General features: G+C 39.3%; 1 protein-coding gene across 1 annotated transcript; it reads left to right on the forward strand.

The window, feature by feature from the left end:
- The first annotated feature begins 8,258 nt into the window (after positions 1-8,258).
- LOC133649183 (F-box only protein 30-like) lies at positions 8,259-15,908 on the forward strand. Its single transcript, XM_062046016.1, has 2 exons — positions 8,259-9,836; positions 15,241-15,908. Exons 1-2 carry the CDS (start codon positions 8,259-8,261, stop codon positions 15,460-15,462), a joined length of 1,800 nt encoding a protein of 599 aa, XP_061902000.1. The 3' UTR covers positions 15,463-15,908.
- The last annotated feature ends 681 nt before the right edge of the window (positions 15,909-16,589 follow it).

Below are 16,589 nucleotides of genomic sequence, written 5' to 3' on the forward strand. Positions count from 1 at the left end.
TACGACTCGGCCGGGGTTTGAACATCTCAGGGCGGACACTCTAACCACAAGAGCCACTGAGTAGGATGAGTAGTGCTCTTATCGTTTGCAGTTTGCAGCATTATAGACAAACATGCCATTATTTTGGACCTGCTGTAGTGACAATTAACAATAAAATCTTGGAAAATGAGTACAAAAGCCCTTCAATTGATATCCTTGTTAAAAACATTTAAAATTATATAGTTAGCCCTTTTTGCCTTTTTTATTTTGTTTTTTTTTAAATATTTTTTAGTATTATTACCCTATCTGTATTTGCTTTAGTTTTATTTTCTTGATGTTGAAAATGCCTTGAATTTTGTGTGAAATTCAAATGTATATTTGTTGGTCAATAAAAAATACAAATGCAAATTAAAAAAAGAAAGAAAAACATTGGCGGCGACCCGCCATATAATAGAGAAGATAAAGTTACGGTAAATGGCGTAACTCTGTCGGTCACGTGACCCGGCAGACAAGTAGGTCCAGGAAGTGGACCAGGAAGTGTAGCGTAGGGAACAAGTTACTTATCATTCACGCTGCAGGTTTATTTTAATTTATATATACATGCATGTCACCCAACGACAAAAGGTAAGAGGATAACGTACAGTTTCAATGCTAACTTTAGCATGGATGCACTTGTAAACTTCCGACAATGCTAGTTGTTATTAGCCAAAGGGCTCCGTAGAGATGACTCAAGCTAAAGCTACATACGAAAGACCTGACAACAGTGTGACAAGGGCTTCTTAAAATAGGTCGTCTTGTGAAAAAAGGCTGTTTTCTGTTCGAAGAAAACAAACTGCTACGCCTATGTTTCGCAAACACCAAAAGTTAAGGTGCAATCGTAATATTTGACTTGTAAGTATTTGCAATGCGTTGTGTGTGGAGTAGTATTCAGCCTTGTAGAAAAACATGCCATTTTTTGGACTTGCTTTCATTATTACAAAAAAGCTTGATTAAAGGTCAAACTTAAGTTATTAAAACCTAAACGACTTTGACTATTACACTGTGGAGCAGGCTGCTTCAAGTACAAACACCGTTTCCATATGAGTTGGGAAATTGTGTTAGATGTAAATATAAACGGAATACAATGATTTGCAAATCCTTTTCAACCCATATTCAATTGAATGCACTACAAAGACAAGATATTTGATGTTCAAACTCATAAACTTTATTTATTTATTTTTTGCAAATAATTAACACGCTGCAACACGTGCCAAAGTAGTTGGGAAAGGGCATGTTCACCACTGTGTTACATGGCCTTTCCTTTTAACAACACTCAGTAAACGTTTGGGAACTGAGGAGACACATTTTTTAAGCTTCTCAGGTGGAATTATTTCCCATTCTTGCTTGATGTACAGCTTAAGTTGTTCGACAGTCCGGGGGTCTCCGTTGGGGTATTTTAGGCTTCATAATGCGCCACAAATTTAAATGGGAGACAGGTCTGGACTACAGGCAGGCCAAGCTAGTACCTGCACTCTTTTACTATGAAGCCACGTTGATGTAACACGTGGCTTGGCATTGTCTTGCTGAAATAAGCAGGGGCGTCCATGGTAACGTTGCTTGGATGACAACATATGTTGCTCCAAAACCTGTATGTACCTTTCAGCATTAATGGCGCCTTTACAGATGTGTAAGTTACCCATGTCTTGGGCACTAATACACCCCAATACATCACAGATGCTGGCTTTTCAACTTTGCACCTATAACAATCCGGATGGTTCTTTTCCTCTTTGGTCAGGAGGACACAACGTCCACAGTTTCCAAAAAAAATTTGCAATGTGGACTCGTCAGACCACAGAACACTTTTCCACTTTGTATCAGTCCATCTTAGATGAGCTCAGGCCCAGCTAAGCCGACTGCGTTTCCGGGTGTTGTTGATAAACGGTTTTTGCCTTGCATAGGAGAGTTTTAACTTGCACTTACAGATGTAGCGACCAACTGTATGTAGTTACTGACAGTGGGTTTCTGAAGTGTTCCTGAGCCCATGTGGTGATATCCTTTACACACTGATGTCGCTTGTTGATGCAGTACAGCCTAAGTGCAGTGATTTCTCCAGATTCTTTGAACCCTTTGATGATATTACGGACCGTAGATGGTGAAATCCCTAAATTCCTTGCAATAGCTGGTTGAGAAAGGTTTTTCTTAAACTGTTCAACAATTTGCTCACGCTATTGTTGACAAAGTGGTGACCCTCGCCCCATCCTTGTTTGTGAATGACTGAGCATTTCATGGAATCTACTTTTATACCCAATCATGGCACCCACCTGTTCCCAATTTGCCTGTTCACCTGTGGGATGTTCCAAAAAGTGTTTGAGCATTCCTCAACTTTATCAGTATTTATTGCCACCTTTCCCAACTTCTTTGTCACATGTTGCTGGCATCAAATTCTAAAGTTAATGATTATTTGCACAAAAAAAAATGTTTATCAGTTTGAACATCAAATATGTTGTCTTTGTAGCATATTCAACTGAATATGGGTTGAAAATGATTTGCAAATCATTGTATTCTGTTTATATTTACATCTAACACAATTTCCCAACTCATATGGAAACGGGGTTTGTATTAAACCTGAACATCATTTTTTTTTTATACTCCTGTAATCCATCCATCCATTTCCTACCGCGTATTCCCTTCGAGGTCGCGGGGGTGCTGACGTCTATATCAGCTACAATCATAGGAAACTACGAAGCCCCTAAAGCAGGGGTCACCAACGCGCCCGTAAGGACCAGATGAGTCGCCCGCGGGCCTGTTCTAAAAAAAAATAAAAAATAAATTTTTAAATTTAAAAAAAAAATTTTTTTTTAAATTAAATCTACATAGAAAAAAACCAAGATACACTTTCAATCAGTGCATCAACCCAAACAACCTCCCCCATGCACACTCATCCACACCCACTCACACAAAAGGGGTTATTTCTTTCTGCTACCAATATTCTGGTTCCCACAACATAGACAACACATCTGCAAGGGACACAGTCCCTGAAGCACACATGATTGTATAGGCTGCTGGTCCACTAACATTTTCATTAATTACTATTTTTTATGTAATTATTTTTATATTGTTTTATTTTCTTTTTTATCCAAGAAAATGTTTTTTATTTATTTATCTTATTTTATTTTATTTTTTAAAAAAGGGCCTTATCTTCAACAGACCAGGTTGTCAATGAAATTAGATTTGTCTAAAGGGTTTTTTAAACTAGGCCCAGTCCAGATAATGTCCAAGTCGGACTCAGCAACACACACCTTCATTCATGTACACAGAAAAAAATTAGGGAACACAACAGATTGCATATAATTTATAAACAAAATTACATTTTCAAAATAAGCATTTATGTACAGTCCAGATTATGTCCAGGTCACTCAAATTAGGGAACACAACAACAGATATCATATAATCTATAAACATAATTATACTTTCAAAATAAGCCTTTGAGGACTTCTCATCTTTTTTTAAATGTTTTTTGGCATCATCGTTTTCAACCATGTAACTTTCTAAAGTTAGAAAATACTGAATAAATGTTTTAAAGAAAGTAATACTAAGTGAATATCTGTTTTTGGCCTAAAAATACAATTTTTACAGAGTACTATAATTAAATTGACTAAATCATGATTGTCAATGAACTCTCCTAAAATAACAGAAACCACATTAAGCTTCATAAACAAACCAATCCTTAAACACATTTTTTCAACTTCCACCCAAAACAAAGACACAATATGACAATATCAAAACAAATGCAGGGTGGATTCAGGCTCCTGACAACAAAATCGGCAATCATCTGACTCTGTCATATTCCATAATTTTAACATTTTCCCTGTGGGTAAGAAGTTATAAATAATTTTAATTTGAAAATAACAATTTTGCACATCGATAGTGGTTTTATAGATTAGTTTGAATATGGCATCCCATGGCAACGGGCAGTCAAAAAAGTCCTCCCATTTTCCATTTGTGTTGCATGAGGCAGCCTTCAAAGATTTCTTTATTAAATAAAAATTATGTATTTTTCTATTTATTTTAGTTCCTTTTTGCCAACTAGAATTTCTTATTAGAGGTTTACAAACTAATAATTTAGTAGTTCCATAATTAATTATTTGTTTCCATCTTTTCCCAATTACTCCAGTTGATAAAATGAAAAGCTTGAGCAAGCATCACCATACATAGCTCTAAATTCATCATACTTCATAATTTTACCATTCTCATTGATAATATCATTGACAAAAATGATTCCTCTTTCAAACATATTTTTCCAAAAGAAAGGCTTTCCATCTATTACAATATTAGAGTTCATCCATATTAACTGCTGCAAAATATCGTGTCTTTTTTCTGGCACATAAAATTGAAAACACCACTATGAGTGGATTGTTTCCTTTATGAACCCCGCCATGTTTCCCAGCAGACTATCTGGGAGGGGATCACTTGTAAAAAAGGATACAATTTCTTTTGATACAGTACATGTTTTTTGTCCAACAGGACATTTGTGTACCACTCAATGTTTAAATACATCTTTGGAACAATTGATGCTTTTAAAGACAGACACATAGCTTCAAGGTTGAGAAGTTTCAGGCCCCCATATTCATACTCTTTGTACAAAACCTTTCTTTTAATCTTTTCTGGTTTGCCATTCCAGACAAAATCGAAGACCCTCCGCTCATAAATCTTAAAAAAGTTTTGTGATGGAGCTGGTAATGACAAAAACAAATAAATAAATTGAGGAATAATTAACGAGTTGGCAATAGACATTTTACCATACAAGATTAGGGATTTCCCTTTCCATAATTGCATAATTTTGTCCAGCTTTCTTAGTCGATTATCATAATTTACTGAGCCTAGATCTTCCAGATTTTCTGGGACAACAACACCAAGTATGTTAACTGGTCCATTTGTCCACAAAACAGGCACTTTGCATTCCATTCGAAAGGACGTTCCCTTTAGATTTCCGATCCTTAACATTTTACATTTATCATAATTAAGCTTAAGGCCAGATTGCTGTGAAAATATGTCCAAAAGATTAAGAAGGTTCCGCAAACAATGAGGAAAAATCTTAACTTTGTGAATCAGCCTTTTCTGACATGAACTTCATCAAGAACAAACACAGAACACGCCTCACTGATGCACATCTGCAAGACTCACTCAGAGTTGCAGTGTCAAGTTACACACCAGAGTACAACACACTAGTTAACAGCATGCAATGCCAGGCTTCCCACTAACTGACAAAGAAACAGATAACAGATTTGGTGTCCAGTTCAAAGTGTGACATGATTTAAAAATTTGAGAGTTTACTTTTGTATTTTACATGAGTTATTATTTGTACAAACATGGTGCAAAGTAATTCATGATTTGTTAAAAAATGTTAGTGGCTAGCTAGTTAAAATGGGATATTGTGATTTCACAAGACTGTCTTAGAAGTGATCATTTGAAAATGTTCAATTTGAAAAATGTGCACTTAGAGAAAATATAAAAATAAAGTCTTGCATATTGATATTTATCTGTTTCTGTATATATTTATTGTGAGAAATCATTAAGATGATCAGTGTTTCCACAAAGATAAATATCATTAATTATTAATAATAACAGAGTTAAAGGTAAATTGAGCAAATTGGCTACTTCTGGCAATTTATTTAAGTGTGTATCTAACTGGTAGCCCTTCGCATTAATCAGTACCCAAGAAATAGCCCTTGGTTTCAAAAAGGTTGGTGACCCCTGCCCTAAAGGGACATGGAGGGGGAAAAATGTTTTGCGAGATCTCGCAAAAGGTTTTCTTTCCTATGTTAGTGAACCGGAAGTAAAACAGACACAGTGATGGTGAACCGGAAGTGAAACAGACACAGCAATGGAGGAGCCTACACATCATCCGTGGGAGACGTTTATTGATTTCTATTTTAGTATTGGCCTTGCATATAAAGACATCAAATCGTATTTTGGTTCCACAACAGAGCACAGATGATGGGTAGGCTTCTCCATCGCTGTGTCCATTTCACTTCCGGTTCACCATCGCTGTGTCTGTTTTACTTCCGGTTCACTGACATAGGCAAAAAACCTTTTGCGAGGTCTCTCAGAAAGTATCGCGAGGTCTCTCAGAAAATATCGCGAGGTCTCTCAGAAAGTATCGCGAGGTCTCTCAGAAAGTATCGCGAGGTCTCTCAGAAAGTATCGCGAGGTCTCTCAGAAAGTATCGCGAGGTCTCTCAGAAAGTGTCGCGAGGTCTCTCAGAAAGTGTTGCGAGGTCTCTCAGAAAGTGTCGCGAGGTCTCGCAGAAAGTGTCGCCAGGTCTCGCAGAAAGTGTCGCGAGGTCTCTCAGAAAGTGTCGCCAGGTCTCGCAGAAAGTGTGGCCAGGTCTCGCAGAAAGTGTCGCCAGGTCTCGCCAAAAGTATCGTCGCCAGGTCTCGCCAAAAGTATCGTCGCCAGGTCTCGCCAAAAGTATCGTCGCCAGGTCTCGCCAAAAGTATCGTCGCCATGTCTCGCAAAACATCCATGTCCCTTCAGGGTCTCCGTAGGAAAGAGTCACAACAATGTAAAAACCCTAAAATTAACTAAAATAGAGTTAAAAATAAAAGGTTATTTTGCTGTAACATTTTTAGTTCGGGGCATACTTCGCCAGGGGTCGGGAACCTTTTTGGCTGAGAAAGCCAATCCATCCATCCATTTTCTACCGCTTGTCCTGTTTGGGGTCGCGGGGGTGGTGGAGCCTATCTCAGCTGTATTCGAGAGCCATGAAAGCCAAATATTGTAAACGGTATTTCCCTGAATACAACTAAATGCGTGCATTTTTAAGTAAGATCCACATTTTTAGAGTACAATAACTCTCTTATTCTTTTTAATAACATTGTTATTCTGAAGCTAACCAATCATAAATAAAATACTTCTTACCATTAATGCGACCCTCCTGCATCCCGACGGACAGCTGGGATTGGCTGAGCCCCCCGCAACCATGAACAGGTGCGGTAGAAAACGGATGGATGGATTAAAATGCATGAGAACGTTTTATATTTTGAACGTTATTTTTAACACTGTTATTTCCAGCGGAATTATTCATTACTTACCGTGTTAAGCAATGTCAGTTAAGATTTATCTAAGAGCCAGATGCAGTCATCAAAAGAACCACATCTGGCTCGAGAGCCATAGGTTCCCTAGCCCTCTACTACGCCATTCGTACTGTGCTGGATTTTGGCATGATTCCCCTTCCCTCTGAATGTGATCACATTGATTAAAGGATAATTTATTATGCATATGAATGTAGTCGCGGGTCATCCAGCATGCCATGCGGTTTTGCTTTTTATTAATTTCATTATGGAACGTGTCGGTTACAGTTAAGAACTTTCATCAAGCAATCTCATTACAGTTGATTTATCGGTCCCTCTAGGGATTCGCCAATGTGCAAATTCAACCGTTACCTCAAATTACGTGCAGATTCACGACTTTGCACAATGTCCACAACTTCTCCACACATTTTTCAACAAAATTTCCGCTTATCAAAGTTGTCTCTGAGCGGCGCTCAAACGCAAACGTCAACTGTCTATTTACAACTAATGGAGTTTTTTTTGTGTAGCCAAAGCATGAACAACCACATATAACAATATATAAAAAATATATCTATTGTTCAAACAGCAGTTGTCGTCCTTCCGCATAACTCAGTGCTACTTCGAGTTCCTTTCTACAGTGCTAAGCTTTCTGGGTAATGTATATAGCCAATAACTTCCTCGTTTAATTGTTTTTATATATTTATTAGAACATTTATTTTAAAGGTAAGAGCATTTAAAACAGATTCTCATTTGCAATGCTGACCTCGCAAAGAGGCAGCATTTACATGACAGATATATTGAAGTGCGACAATAATCTCTCGTTTACTAACAAAAATTACCGCTACAGAGCTCTTTTAAAAGTTAATGTGTTAGAACATAATTGAATGTTTACAATACTTTAACTTAACACTTTTTAAGCGTGAAACTAATATGGAAAACTTGTGGATGACAGGGCACCACAAGTTGCAATTGTTTCTGTAATTATAATTAATTATTACTATTATTAGTTGTTATTCATTAAAACAGTACAGTAACTTTACAATAAGCTCTGCCTATGTGCTTTTACTGCCATCTGGTGTCTACTTTTAAATCAGCGTGGTATAACACAAGTAAAACATCAACAGGGTATTTGTTGTCCAATTTGTGTTGAAATCTGTTCAATATGTTCCAATTCAATGCCAACAAATGTGTTTTTGTCCTCGTATTTTGCAGTAAAGAATTGAGAAGATGTATGAAGACCATTCTCACTGTGTGAGCTGTGTTAACCAGAGATGCATGATCAGACCACAGCTGGGCTTCTCCTGCGATCTTATCACCTGCCCACAGGTGTGCGGGGCCATCTTTCACTCCTGCAAAGCCGGGGAGCACCACCTCCTGTGCCCTCTTTTGAGAGTCCCCTGCCTGAACAGTGTCTATGGCTGCCCTGCCACTGTGGTGCGCCAACAAACGTACGCGCATTTAGAGGTGTGTCCTGCCGGGGTGGTGCACTGTATTATGGAGCGCATCAAGTTAAGTGGTGTTGCGCCACCGGTCGAGAGGGGTTCGCTGAGCCCAGAGAGTAAGATTGTGAGGGTAATAGAGCCAACTGTCCCGTTCTCGTCACAATCTTCATCCTCCGCAGAATCTGCGAGAGAGAGAATCATTAATGGAATTATTGGACTGAATGCGCAGAACGACACTAAGCTGCACAAGGCCACTTTGGAGACAGCGAGGAGCTTGGCCACCGCTTTGGAGTTGGTCAGCAGTGCCAGTGCCCCCGATAGCTGCACTGAAGGCATGAGAGCAGAGGCCACTCTCCAGGCAAGTAGACTGGGCCGCCTCGTGCAGCGTGGGCTGAGCGCAAATGGGTGTCAGGAAGAAAGAGATCCAAATAGTTCAATAACTGAGTGTCTAGAGATCAATCAAAAGGGAACTCCCGTGCACATCAGCAAGGGAGTGGCGCAAAGGGCTGGTCATGTGGTGCTACAAGAAAGGGGGCTGGTCCCAGAAAGCCACAAGCCTGAGTGGATGCCGCACAGCTGTCAGGGTTTTGACCATGACAAGTCTCTGTGTCGATCACAAGCTAAGATGGAGGACAAAGCTGATCTGGAACAGGGTGACGACCCCATGGAACTTGAAGAAATTGATGTCATCACAGCAGAGGAGAACATCTTCTGCCTGGAAAAGTCCAGAGACTCTCAGAAGATCTTGGATACGTTTGGTATTGACGGAAGCCACGTTGATTTCGGTACGCAGACCTTCTCTTTTTTAGCGGCCAGCCTGGAGGATTACATAAGGGTCGGCGACATGGCCTTAGCCACCCATCCCAGACCCGATGGCAACCGATGGCGTGGTCGCCTCCTGAAAGAAATCTGCGCGCAGTCTTTTCGCCGGGATCAGTTCTCCTCGCATTTCACTAATGTCCACGGTGACATTCAGCCTGGTCTCGACGGGTGGATAGCGCATCGTTGCCCCCTCGCTTTTTACGGCTGCCCCTTCTCCCAGCAGAGGTTTTACCCCTCGCGTCCAGGGGCCGAGGTGATCTTTGACAGGCGGCTCAGGTCCTTCGGAGTCCAGCCGTGTCCCGGTTCAAAACCTTCAGGCGATTCCCAGTCCAACCTGTTCAGCGGATTACCGCATGAGATACTGTGGCACATAACTGGCTTCCTGGACAGTTTCAGTCTGTGCCAGCTGTCTTTAGTATCCCGGACCATGAGGGACGTGTGCAGCGGTCTCCTCCAGACCAGAGGCATAGTGGAGCTGCAGTGGGAGAAGACACAGTGCTCCAGTGGGCGCAGGGCGGTTTCGTGGCAGATTAAACACAAAGTAAGCTGGAAGTGAAAAAATAATTGAACCCCTATTAATAGTACAACTAAAAAGGATGAATGAAGAAGTGCAATGCAATTTACACCTCGTTCTTTTGATTTTTAGGAGGTCCTAAGAATGCACTCACACATTTGAACCTACAGACAAAAACTGTCAACTTCCCAAAAACTGCATTAAAAATGAGGTACATCAACATGTGTGCCACTTTTAAAAGTATATCATCCCAATGATAATTCCACAGTTAAAATTAGTTTTTTTTTATTTGAAAGTTGAAATTGCCAATAGTTATTGGAATCTATAATACAATTTGTCGATCGTCTGTGATGTCATCACTTGTGTTGTTCTTGGTAGAAACGGACATAGAACGCGAGTCAGCAACAGGAAGAGAAAACTAGCTGCAGCCACTACAACAACAACACGAGCAAAAACATTGAAGGTGTGGGAACATTTCACCCTAAACACGTCAAAAACACAAACAACTCGATGCGATTTTTGCAAAGCGGACCTCTCTTTTCATGGCGGTGCATTTCAAGCAGAGCCATGTCAGACTTCCAGAGGAGGATAATTGTTACCTTGCTCTCTTGCTAACTGTGTAAAAACAATACCTTTAACTATCATTTTAGCCAAAGTCCTCCAGCCAAACTTTGTCCATGTACACTACCGTTCAAAAGTTTGGGGTCACCCAAACAATTTTGTGGAATAGCCTTCATTTCTAAGAACAAGAATAGACTAGAGTTTCAGATGAAAGTTCTCTTTTTCTGGCCATTTTGAGCGTTTAGTTGACCACACAAATGTGATGCTCCAGAAACTCAATCTGCTCAAAGGAAGGTCAGTTTGGTAGCTTCTGTAACGAGCTAAACTGTTTTCAGATGTGTGAACATGATTGCACAAGGGTTTTCTAATCATCAATTAGCCTTCTGAGCCAATGAGCAAACACATTGTACCATTAGAACACTGGAGTGATAGTTGCTGGAAATGGGCCTCTACACACCTATGTAGATATTGCACCAAAAACCAGACATTTGCAGCTAGAATAGTCATTTACCACATTAGCAATGTATAGAGCAGACCTGGGCATTCTGCGGCCCGCAGGCCGCATCCGGCCCTTTGTGCGTCCCTGTCCGGCCCGCGTGAGGCCAATTATAAATTACAAAATACATTTTAAAAAGTATCTATGTCGAGTGTGCAATACAACGGTGCTGCTTTTGTTTTGAAAATCGTTATTTGTATTACTTCCGTGTGGACGTATGCGTGTGCGTGATTGTGAGTGAATGTGAACAGCTGCAATCATTAATTACAAAATAAAGTTGAAAAAACATCTATGTCGTGCGCGCAATACAACTGTGCTGCTTTTATTTTGAAAAGTATTATTTATGGGCGTGTGTCCGTGTGTAACCTGCGAGTGAAGGTGCACATGCAGCGACAAGTGATGCACGTTTTACACCCGAGACGCTAAAAAGAGAAAAGTTGATGACGAATGGCGTGTTTCCAACAAGACATGGACTGCAAAGCAACGTTCCCTCTAAGGTGCGTGCCTGCGCAATTGCGCACTGCTCAAGCGTCTGCTGCGCGCAGCAAATATATGCCGCGCACCGAATCAAACCCCATCTGAATTCTAAACAAAATAAACATATTTATTCTATGTAATTTTGCAATGTAACTTTGAGTGACAGTGACAACAAGCGGCCCTAACGGTGTTCGTCAACACCGTTCAATTATTGTAACGTCTATCGAGATGCTTCGAGGACAGGAATTATATCGATCACTTTATTGAGCAAAACTGTTTATATTCGGACATAACCACACCAAAAACATGAGTAAAACAATTATATCTCCAAAAACTAGTCATTTTCTGCTGTACAAACCAGGCCAAAACCAACTTGTCATCTGTCACCAACACGCATAGCACTAAACCACTGGTGCGTTTATGGCCACACAAAAAGTCGGACAACTCAAACACCACACAAAGTTACACTATGACTCCTCAGTCATACGTGTGCTTATTTTACTGTCATTTATTATTAATGTTAATTTATTTATATTAGTCATGGAATGCTGTTACACACACTAGGTTGAAGTATTACTATTATTATGAATTATTATTATTATTATTATTATTTATCTTACGGTATATATCAAAAATAATATTGAGCAAAATTTAATTGAAATATTGTCGATGTGGCCCTCCAGCAGTGCTCGGGTTGCTCATGCGGCCCCCGGTAAAAATTAATTGCCCACCCCTGGTATAGAGTGTATTTCTTTAAAGTTAAGACTAGTTTAAAGTTATCTTCATTGAAAAGTACAGTGCTTTTCCTTAAAAAATAAGGACATTTCAATGTGACCCCAAACTTTTGAACGATAGTGTATCTGTGTGTAGCTTTCTAGAGTCAAGAACATTAACATCCTTAGGCTAATTAATATTTAAGTGCCGTATTTGACTTTTATAATGATAAAGTCGTCCCTTATTTATGGCAGTTAATGGAGACCAGACAATGACCACCATACACGGATTTCCACAAAGTAGGATTATTATTTTCATAAGAAAAAAAAACTACTAAATATGTTTTTTTAACATTAGAGCACTGTAAACATGAAACAACACCCATATAGATTTGTTTCACCCAATATAGCAGTCCTTCTCTAATAGCTTGCCAGATGTCAGGCGGTATTGTTTCCTTTAATGTTATTAAGCTTACCATGTTATGCAGAGCTATAGTTATAACAATTTTATAGACAATGGAGAGTATATGTTGTTCTTCCTAGGGGGGCGTAACAAAATATTTGAGAAGCACTGCAATATAGTAACCTTGAGTGTGTTTTAATGTACTGTACTCACCAGTAGCCCGCTGGATCCTCCAAGCGTCATTGCTATGGCCGTCGCCTAGCTACTAAAACACGACCAAAAGGTGGAAATATTTTGTCCGATTTTGGGCAATTCTTCTAAATTAGAATTGGGCTTTGAGTGCTGAAACCACAGGCAAAAGTTGTTCCGCGAAAGCTCGGTCAACAGTCGCAGATACGATCTTTCACTGTGTTGTTAGCATTCTGTCTTGTGAGCATTGTGTGTCCTGTGTTGTCATTCCAAGTAGCTGAAGCCAAAGCTGTTTTATTGGTGTTGAAATTGAAGTGCATCAAAAGAGTTTGTCTCCACTTTGCTCGGAAAGCTGCTGATAAATGATTTGTTCAGTCTCAGTTCGCCTGAAGTGCCGCCCTAAATGTCCGATGCTGCGTCTCATTGTTGTCGTTCGATATTGTTCCACATTAAAGTCTCACCAATGTGAAGATGTCTTATTGAAGAAAACACGACAAATACTACACTGTAATTAGGGATGGACGGTAGGGCCTAAAATCTACATTGCGATATATATTGCATTGTCCCGCGATAACAATGTATATGATTTTATTTGGTATGTAATGATAATATAATTATTTCAGAGTAACTAGGACTCTTAAATTGGCGTCCTGTTGCCTCATTTCTCGTTGTATATTTTCTCCAAAATATTATTAATCTATTTGCTAATTGACTGTTCCTATTTGGTTATTTTCGGTTGCAACGTTGTTCTATCTACAGTACACTTCTGTTAAAATGTATTTAGCATTTATTCTTCTGTCCTTTCAATTTCGATCCACCAAGCTTTCCTGTTAGCAGTTAGCATGGCTTATTGTATCCTCGTGTGTGCATGTTAAAGCATGTTTAGCTATTCCTCGTCATTATAAGAAACTTAGTTTATTTACCGCCAAATTTTCGGGACACATGCTATCTCCATGTAACGATATAATTAAAATGTCTACCGTCAGCCACATTTATTATCATATATTGTTAGTGCTGGTGCCTCACAATAAGAAGGTCCTGGGTGCGATTCCGGGGGTCTTTCTGTGTAGTGTTTGCATGTTCTACCATATAACAAAAAAAAAACTACTGGAATGTAGTGAAGCCGCAATATTTGAAGCGCGATGTGCTGTAGTAGCAAGGGACAACTATTATTTGTGCAGTCCTAAAAAAAAAAAATCTGTGGTACTTTTAATGGCTTTCTACAGCTTGATTTTTAAATGGACCAAAGTTTAATAGATATGTTTAGTTTTGCAGAAGCTTAATGAGAAGTACAGTTCATAAATAAGTAATCATCTTTATTGTTATAACATTCCAGAAATATTTTAAGCTGAAAAGCCAATGGATAGATAGGAACCATTTATTACGCTTCATAATAAAATTAGGTGACTCATTGTTACGATAGTCCATGACTAATTGACTATCAAATGAGTTAGTTGTAGTCCTTTTTGAGTAGCACTTTTGCAGAAAATTGCAAAATGGGAGAAATTGTAAGCTTTGAATATGTAGGGCAGAATTAGTGCCCTCTGGTGGATAAATGTACCAATTGAATGCCAGTAGTACAATCATTGATATAAAGTAGGCCTGGGCAATTATTTTGACTCGGGTGCCAATTTTAGAGAAAAAAATGTGTCTGTGGGGCCGGTATATCTATTTTTAGGAACACTAATACAAAACCTCACAATAATGTCTGATTGAATGCTAAAAACGTTATGACAGACCGCCTGAAAAAACAGAATGACATTTAAAAAATTTTTACTGAATGAGACACCCAGAATGTACATGAAAATAAAGAATATGGGCTGTACAATGTCAACTATGAACGAGAAAGCATTATTGACAACATATGAATGTCACACCCCCTCTCAATCGACATATTTTACAATCAAGCGAAACGCAACAAACACAGCGAAATATGAATGCAAAGGGTAAAAAAAACAAACCCACCTACAATCTGATACATCACTAAGTTTTAGAACTTTGCTGTGGAAATCTCCTTCCGCGTCTGTCCCTGACACCCACATGTCAGGCTGGCCGCCCTGGAAACACTCTGTGGAAACGGACACCCTGCTTGGTGCCTCGTCTGAGCTGCTGTGATTTAGATGACCATAGTCACTAATTAGATTACCATAGTCACTAATTAGATTACCATAGTAACTAGTATATCATGCAAAGGCACAGATTCCAACAATTGAAATACTTTGTATAGTTCAAGACTTACAGTCATTTGAAAACATCACTGCACATCATAATGGCAGCTACAGTTTCCATCTTAAAGATCTAAAAAAATTATTTGGGAATGTCCGGCTTGCCAGATTGAAAAGCTTAACTGGCCGCATGTGGCCCCCAGGCCTTAATTTGCCCAGGTCTGATATAAAGGATTGGGTTATGATTTAAAAAAATTGCATTTTTAATGCTTTTCAATGGGCCGTTTTTGCTGCGAAGAACACATTTCAGTTTTTGTGTATCTTTTTAATTGGTCTTCTACTTTAGCTGCACCACTGTACTTGCAGCACATTTCCCTCCTAGATCGTTACGTGAACACGTCTATTGAGTGTTTTTGTTTGGTTTCAGGTGTGGAGATTCAGCACTGCTTTCACCCCAGTGCTGAAATGGGGCTGCAGCGACGTCCCCAGCATGGCCAAGCACCTCCAGAAGTGCCACTACAACACAGTAGAGCACAGGGCCGAGCCCGTGGCCCTCCCTGCTCTGTGTCCCGAGCTGGACGGCTTCTTGCTGAGTCCCACCCTGCGCCACGTCTCCCCTTATCCACGCCTCTGGCCGGTACCGGACTGATCACATGCCATTTTTGGGGAATTTGGTGCATTCATAACCACAATACAAGTCATATTGCTACTGTACACTCCACAGGCATGCAACAAACTGTCTGTTTAAATGTTAAATGGATGTAGTACTTAAAAACACTATTGAGAGCATTGCCTTAGCACTGCAAACACGAGTGACTCCCTTTTGTAAGCACAAAGAAATCGTTCACCTGTATTTTTATTGCAATATATACACTCTAGACTTGTGTGAATCTAGAAAATAATGACCGCACGTTCCCAGGATTTGTTTTTACTCATCAATGTTTACATCATGGACTGTTTGATTTTAGTATTTACTAAAAAATGGATGGATGAATGTCACCCTTATGTCAACCATCATATTGCTCGGTTTAATGCAACATCATTTTTTGTTTTGTTTATGCTCACTTGAATAAAAGCAAAAAATACTTTCCACTATTAATTTGTGGGATGTCTGTCCAATGGATCAACCTCCAAAGTCAGCGTTCACTGTGTTCTAATGTCCAAACATTTTTACGGAATTACCTGCATGTTACAAATTGTGCTGTTTTGGGAGTGTCGAGCACCAACTAAATTGATTTCAATTTGAGATGTTAATTGCAGATACAAGTGTTTCAAGTTAAGAGCACACTCACTATGTTTCCATGCACCGAATTAGTCTGATTACTCAAATAGTTTGTTTATTTATTTTAATTTTCACACCTACATGTGAAGTCCCAGTGTCCATGCACACCCTCTAATGCAGACATGGGCAAATTAAGGTCGCCTGTGCTTTTCAATCTGGCCCGCCTGACATTCCCAAATAATTTTTTTAGATCTTTAAGATGGAATTTGTAGCTGCCATTATGATGTGCAGTGATGTTTTCAAATTACGGAATTCATTTTGAACAGAAATAGTCAATTCCAGATTCAAACATAAGACCTTTTTTTTTTTAATGCAACCACAGTTTATCTGCCAGACAAGTGTGAAAAGAATACTAATGGTATGAAAATGTTGAAACAATTGTGCACACGGTCATGGTGTGTCACACTCATTCTATGGTCTTCATCGTTGGTTCCCTTTGTTAAACAAGACTTAAGGGTCATACATTTCCCAAATATGTACCAAACTTGATTGTT

Source organism: Entelurus aequoreus, linkage group LG04 (assembly GCF_033978785.1).
Source record: "Entelurus aequoreus isolate RoL-2023_Sb linkage group LG04, RoL_Eaeq_v1.1, whole genome shotgun sequence".
NCBI lineage: Eukaryota > Metazoa > Chordata > Actinopteri > Syngnathiformes > Syngnathidae > Entelurus > Entelurus aequoreus.

What these genes read in the sequence shown, in the direction of transcription:
- LOC133649183 (XM_062046016.1), top strand. Translation starts at nt 8,259, where the DNA reads ATGTATGAAGACCATTCTCACTGTGTGAGCTGTGTTAACCAGAGATGC. An exon ending in CGTGGCAGATTAAACACAAA is followed by an intron (nt 9,837 to 15,240) that starts GTAAGCTGGAAG and finishes GTTTGGTTTCAG; the next exon opens with GTGTGGAGATTCAGCACTGC.